The following is a 6933-nucleotide window of genomic DNA, read 5'->3' as shown; positions in this document are numbered from 1 at the left end:
CCCCCCTTTTTTTTTTCTCCAAATGATTTTGAGTTTTGTTCCACATTGTTCTCCCTCTGTATCCAGGATCTCCTACATAGATCACCTTCCAAGGTTGACAGTGGTAGCCAGGCCAAGTCCATTTCTTTTGAATTGGTACACACAGGACTTAAATCTGTTTAAGTGCTTTCTTCCTTCCTTGTTTCTAATAAACTGTATTTCATCTCTTTTTCTAAGATTTTCAAACAGCTGGAAATTCATGAACACTTCAAATTTTTATTTGATTTGAAGATTGTAAATTTAAAATTAAAACTTTTTTTCCCCATTTAAAAATGGAACATTTCCAAGGAATTTAACACATGCAAAGAAAGACATTTGATTTTGTTAGTAATTCAGTAAGATAACTAATGTATACTTCACAAATGCAGGTAGTACTACAACTTTTGAGGGTGTACTGTAATAGCCCCAGGTTTTAAAATCTTCTGAAAATAAAATTATTATCTATCTGTGAACTGTTTTCCTCTCATCGTTCAACTCACATTTCAATGATAATGTTACGGATCAGCACAGAACATATAAAGATTTGTTCATCTCTAAGGTCTAATGGTTCTCTTTTTGTATTAAGTACATTATAATATGTATAATATGTATGAGTGGCACAAGCCGTTTGCAGCCAGCTGCTAATGGCTGATGATTTGAACTCATTTAGGGATGTGGTGGAAGAAGGCTCTGCCTCCAAAGATTACTGCCAAGAAAACCCCATGGAGTAATTCTCTGTAACATGTGGGTCACCATGAGTCAGAATCAACTATGTTTGTTTGTTTTAATGCATAACTTGTTATATGTCTAATTTTCCATCAAAAATTTTTTCTTGTTTCTTATATGTGGTCTGTGGTCCTAGAAAGTAGAAAACTTTGGGGGGAGTTACATACCCTCAGTTGAGAGTATAGAGTATAATAGACTTTAAAGTTCTTTGGGTCATAGTGATTAGACAGTTCAATTGCCTATAAAGATTGGCTCGTACTAGTTAGTATTCATCATTTCTTACCAATTACACTGTATGAGTTTATGGTAGGAACCTCTACCTCATTTATTTTCTCTGTGTTTACTATAACCTTAGTGCAGCACCACACATCATAGTAGATACTTAGTAAATACTTGTTGACTAAGTGAAATAGTCTGGAGAGAGGAGAAAATGCAGTGAAGAAAAATAAAGCAAAATTACTGTAATAGTTGCATGTATCCTGATGTAGCTTAAAATTTCCTTATTCTAATAGTGTACTAACTTTATGGGAATAGCTTTGTGTCTTCTAAATAAGTTTATCAGTGACTTACTTAAATATCAAAGAATGAAGATTTATTTACACTTTTTGACAAAAATGTTTCATAATGTAATTTTTTCTTAGCTTTTTTCTTCCCCAATATTTTGTGTTTGTGGTGAAAGTTTACGTAATAAATTTTGGATTACCATTTGACAATACCTATACAAATTGTTAAGTGACATTAGTTACATTTTTAACAATGTGTCAACATTATCTTTAATTGGGTTCTGGTTGTTTCTTTTCATTGTTGTACTTTCCTGGCTCCCCTTATCTTCTCATCTTTGGAATAATTGTTGATCTTTTGATCTCATATAGATGGTTTTTTAATGGAACACTGTACTCATGGGTTGTTGTTGTTGTTGTTATTTGCCATCGAGTCAGCCCCGACTCATAGCGACCCCTCCTTGGGTTTCCGAGGCAGTATCACTACGGAAGTAGGAATGCCCAACCTTCCTTCCGAGGAGTGGCTGGTGGGTTTAAACCGCCAGCCTTCTGGTTAGCAGTCAAGTGCCTTAGGCACTATGCTACCAGAGCTCCTTTATTTTGTGTGCCTGTCTGCTATTTTGCTAAAAGGTAACGTCAGAGGATAGGGTTAGCTGCTCTTTTAAGCAAGTGTTAGATGTCTTGTTTTTATTTGAAATCCACGAACTTCTGACATACTGTGGTCACAGCATAATTGGTTACATCTGAAGATACATCTTTAATTTCCTTCTCTGGTTTTAATTTACTTCACTGGTTCTTAGCTGGTACTTTTTATAGATAGAACTTATTTTAGACAATGAATCTATTGTCTTAAACTATGATTTATAGTTTTTTGTTAGATGAGTATCTTTGTCCTCTAATTTGTAATCAGAGACGTTTATTCACTTCACTATCTTATATGAAAACAACAGTAAGAATCATTTGCAGTCGTGCAGATAGTCCTTTTTTTTTTAATTTATTTATTTAGTTAGTTTTTAGTCCTTTGGGTCCTTTTTTTCTTAGTAAGGGTGAACTTTAGTCATTATTATTTGCATCAATAAGTCACTTTTTCTGATTGCATAGTTACCATAATAGATTTAAGAATGATCTCAAGATATTAAGTCTGAATGAAAGATAGAACAATGTTAGACAGTAAAAATCACACAGAGGAACAGTTTTTTGTGTGTAATAGTAGGACATCATAGATCAATACACGAAAGCCAATTTTACTGAAATGTTTATCATTTTTATTGGTTTCTTTACTGATGATGTATATTGTGATTTCTAATTGTTCATCTTAATTTTGAAATAAGTTTATATTGTATTCTATTTATCTTATTAAAACTACTTTGATGTGTCCTTATTGCTGAAATTGATGTCCTTTACCAGTGACAGGGGGTATCACAGAAGAACAATTTCAGACACATCAACAGCAGTTAGTTCAAATGCAAAGGCAGCAACTTGCTCAGCTTCAGCAGAAACAGCAATCTCAGCATTCCTCTCAACAGACACATCCAAAAGCACAGGTGAGCCTGTCTTTTTAAATCATGGTTATGTCTCTTCCTTTGCTTGATAATTGTGTACTTTTGTTCAATTTTAGTCAAGTCACAGAAGATAACCATGCTATTGCTACTGTTGATTTTTGAGGATATAACTTAAGTTCCATTCCAGTTAACTTACATAATTTAAGTGGCTCATTTATGAATTGTTACTTAATATTTTACAAGTTTCATAATATTTTATAAAAAGAACATTAGAGTGAAATGTGGTGTTTTCAGTTTCCCAGAGGAATGCCTTCATTTTTTGAGTGACTGTTAAGAACTCATCAAAACAATTATATAGTCTTAAAACCATCATCTACACATCCTCAAAAAAAGTTTCTTTTCCAAGGATATAGTTTTCCTAACCCCTTTCTAAACTGTATGCTTAAGTGCTGTGTGGGTATGCTTCATGAGCTGAAAGATAATTCTCTTGAATTATGTGATAAATCTAAACGGCATAGCCCCTTGCCTCTTTGAATTATTTTCCTGTAGGAAAACTTGCCACTACAAGAGTTTTCCTATAGACACCATAAGAGGAAGCACTAGAGATAAGAATAAAAATACCTTATAAAACTATAATTGGGAAGTATATTTCAAATTTGAGGCTGAAATAAAAAATTTCATTTGAATCTGTAAGTTGTTGCTCTGTTTGTGTTTTGACACAGATGGTCTCGCTTTGATTCCATTGGTTAACCAGATTCTAACTGTTTGGGATTAACTCGATTGTGGCTCTGTTTTATTAGCCGTCAGGCCAGGATCTGCCCATAGTCATTCAGCTTATTCTCAGAAGTTTGATGTCTGTCCCCAAAAGCCTAAAAATCAGATACACTTATCTCTTTGGAGGACATACATTAACCTTGAAGATAAGTCCAACCATACGAAAATCTCAGTGACCCTAGGACACATTGAACACTCCCTATGACAACCATGTGGATCTTGAACTGGCCCACAATCTAGAGCTTTTGACTGTTGGCAACATTTAACTTGTTTCATATGAGAATCACGGAGGAGTGGTTATTTATCTCATCTATGTTTCCTTTTTCTGAGTTTCTTGGGTAGTGAGCCTAAAGTATTTTCAGTCTACTGCAAGATTAGGCCAATACACATTTTTACATTATGGCAAAAATGACTGTTCATCATCTCTGGGTGATTTTAATTACCCATAGTATCTGAAGTGTCAGGTGTGTTTAAAAACATTCACCAGCACTCCTTGGAGAAATTACAGAGCATTAAAGGTTTGGGTTTTGTAATTCTCCTTGTTCTTTCTCAGAAATAGCAGCTGCCTAGTTTTTAGTCCCTTCCCTGCTTCATATGCCAAAAAGAGTCTGTGGAGTCCTGGGTCTCTTTATCTGAACTTGTAACTATGGGTTTGCCACTTTCTTTATTATGTTCCTGAAATTACATCTGGAAAACTGAGAGTTCAACTGTGTTCATTTGTAGGGCTCAAGCACCTCTGACTGTATGTCTAAAACACTTGACTCAGCCAGCGCCCACTTTGCTGCATCTGCAGTGGTTAGTGCACCTGTTCCAAGTCGCAGTGAGGTAGCCAAGGAGCAGAACACTGGCCACAACAACATAAACGGTGTTGTCCAGCCTTCAGGTAAGGCCTTGGTTTCAGGTGGTACTACTAGCTTGAAGTAGTAACTCACTGATGTGGGATGTGGTTTTTGTGTTATTAAATGCTTGTGAATTCAAGGAGAAAATGTTATTAAAGAGATCTATCAGTACTCTTCACAAATTCACCACACCTTCTCAGGTTTCTTTTGAGAAGGTGTGGGGAATGGCCAGGTCTTTGCTAGAATTCACATAGAGCCTGCTCCTCTCTGTTTCTTCCTGTTCCCACTTGGTATCTACTTGGGTAACTCTCCACTCTTCTTAGTATCGTGTACATAACTGTCAGTTACCTCATGTCATACACAACCCATAGAGCTAATCAATAACCATTGTCATTGAATCATCCATGCAACAATAAAGAGGTGAAATGTAACCCAAATGGCCTGTTGACAAATCTGTAACAGGATTTACCTTCCTACTCTTACACTTTCTGCTTTTTGCCACCCTGAGTCCTCAAAGACTATAGCTGTGTCTATCATCTTTCAGCTACCTCTTCACCTCTAGAGTTTCCCAGTTGGTTTAACATATATGCATGATCCTTGTTGCCTATCCTTACTAATGTTTATGTGTCTCAATTCTTAAGGAAATACACCTATCACTTCTACCTGCCCTCAACCTCCACAAAGGAACTCTGACTTCAGGGCTTCCCTGCCCTATTATACTTACCTCCAAAGTTTCTAGAAATGGAGGCAGCAGAGTATTTGCAAATCCCTTTTGTGCAGGCCAATAGAAAGAGATTGTCTTTGGGGTTGTAACAGATCATTATATCATACCTACTGATCAGAAGCTCCCTTTTATGAGAACATTATGTGGAAATTTAGTTTAGTATTTAATTAAACTATAAATGCTTGTGGGTTTTTTTTAATTATTATTATTAAACTTGTAACATTTCAAGAGTTTTATCAATGTCCCATGGCATGAATTGAATGGTAATTTTTGTCTTTTCCAGGAACCTCTAAAACATTATACTCCACCAATATGGCTTTATCATCCAGCCCAGGGATTTCAGCTGTACAACTTGTAAGGACAGTTGGCCACACCACTACAAACCACTTAATCCCAGCATTGTGCACAAGCAGTCCTCAAACACTTCCTATGAACAATTCGTGCCTGACAAATGCAGTGCACCTCAATAACGTCAGTGTTGTTTCTCCAGTCAATATGCATATCAATACAAGGACTTCAGCACCATCGCCAACAGCCTTAAAACTTGCCACAGTTGCTGCCAGTATGGACAGAGTGCCAAAGGTTACTCCCAGCAGTGCCATCAGCAGCATAGCAAGGTGTGTGTGTATGTTTCAAGTATCATTCTAACTTTTTGTGCTGGCTATTCTGAGCGAAGATAAAGACATTTTTGTTGTGTTCAGTGTTCAAGCAATTTGTATCTGTTGACAGATACTGAAGATTTTAGTGTAAGGGTCTGTGACTTTGATTACTTGAGATAGCTTATAGGAGGTTTAAGTGCCAACCAGAATTGTAAACAAAGTAAATAATAAAAAATAAATAGAAGAAAACTCATCAATTTGACAGATCAAAGTCTTATTTTAAAGCTTTTATATTGCTTTTTTGTAGTTTAGGCAGTCTCAGAGGTTAGAGTTATTGTTAAATTCTGTGCCACAGTTTAGATTTTTTTAAAGATTATTTATGATAAATTATTCTATGACTAGATTAATGTTGAGAATTTCCTGAGATTAAATCTATGATGATGTATTTTGGAGTGTGGTTTTATACTTTTACTCCATTAATACTAATACAAAAAAAAAGTGAATCCAAAAAACCAAGATTGCTATGCATTGGTAAGTACCAGACTTAAAAGCCATAACGGGGAGAAATTTAAGTAATGATATGCTTCTAATGATTATTCTTTTTGAGTATCTAGATTATCCTCTTATTTATGAGTAATTAAGTTTACCATTGGCTTCTACCAAAATACTGTAATAAATTATTATCTTTCCTAAATAAATAGTTATAATCAAGTGATTAGGAATTGATGGGATTTCTGAGCTGAAGAACACTTCCTCATCTCTGTTTAGAAATTGGGAAAAGTTAAATACCCTTGTAAAATATGCATGTAGTTGTAGTTAACAGAAAAACATCTCTCTAAATACTAAATGATAGTATTATGTCCTAGAGAATGTTAATCCTAATTTTACTCTTTGCCTTGTTATAGAGAGAACCATGAACCAGAAAGATTGGGTTTAAATGGAATAGCAGAGACAACAGTAGCCATGGAAGTGACATAACTTAAAACTGTGTGGCTTTAACCCGTGCTGATGGTGTGCAGTCATTCATGTTCCAGCTGAATGCAAAAGGCGACACTCTGTGGGTCACAGAGCGTTAACAGTGGACCTAAATGGGCTATAGTATATCGGATGTTAAATCGATATATAATGTATATTTTGTAAAATTGGGAAAATCACTACCTTGTAAAATAGTTTATTTGTATCACCAATATTATTTCTGTTACTTGAATAGTAGATATTCATCATCATGCTTTTGCACTTGAATTTGCAACT

General features: G+C 35.2%; 1 protein-coding gene across 1 annotated transcript in view; it reads left to right on the top strand.

Moving 5' to 3' along the window:
• Positions 1 to 6660, top strand: part of EPC2 (enhancer of polycomb homolog 2) — a 270316-nt gene extending 263656 nt beyond the window's left edge. Inside the window, exons 11-14 of the mRNA XM_007934942.2 lie at positions 2652 to 2788; positions 4244 to 4403; positions 5367 to 5700; positions 6588 to 6660. Of these exons, the coding sequence (XP_007933133.1) occupies positions 2652 to 2788; positions 4244 to 4403; positions 5367 to 5700; positions 6588 to 6660 (704 nt within the window). The remainder of the gene's footprint in view (positions 1 to 2651; positions 2789 to 4243; positions 4404 to 5366; positions 5701 to 6587) is intronic.
• Positions 6661 to 6933: the final 273 nt, after the last annotated feature.

This window comes from Orycteropus afer, unplaced genomic scaffold, assembly GCF_000298275.1.
Source record: "Orycteropus afer afer isolate SDZICR_OR568_19922 unplaced genomic scaffold, OryAfe1.0 scaffold00023, whole genome shotgun sequence".
Lineage (NCBI taxonomy): Eukaryota > Metazoa > Chordata > Mammalia > Tubulidentata > Orycteropodidae > Orycteropus > Orycteropus afer.
The sequence above is the reverse complement of the archived record's forward strand: the minus strand, read 5'-3'. Positions and strand labels throughout refer to the sequence as shown.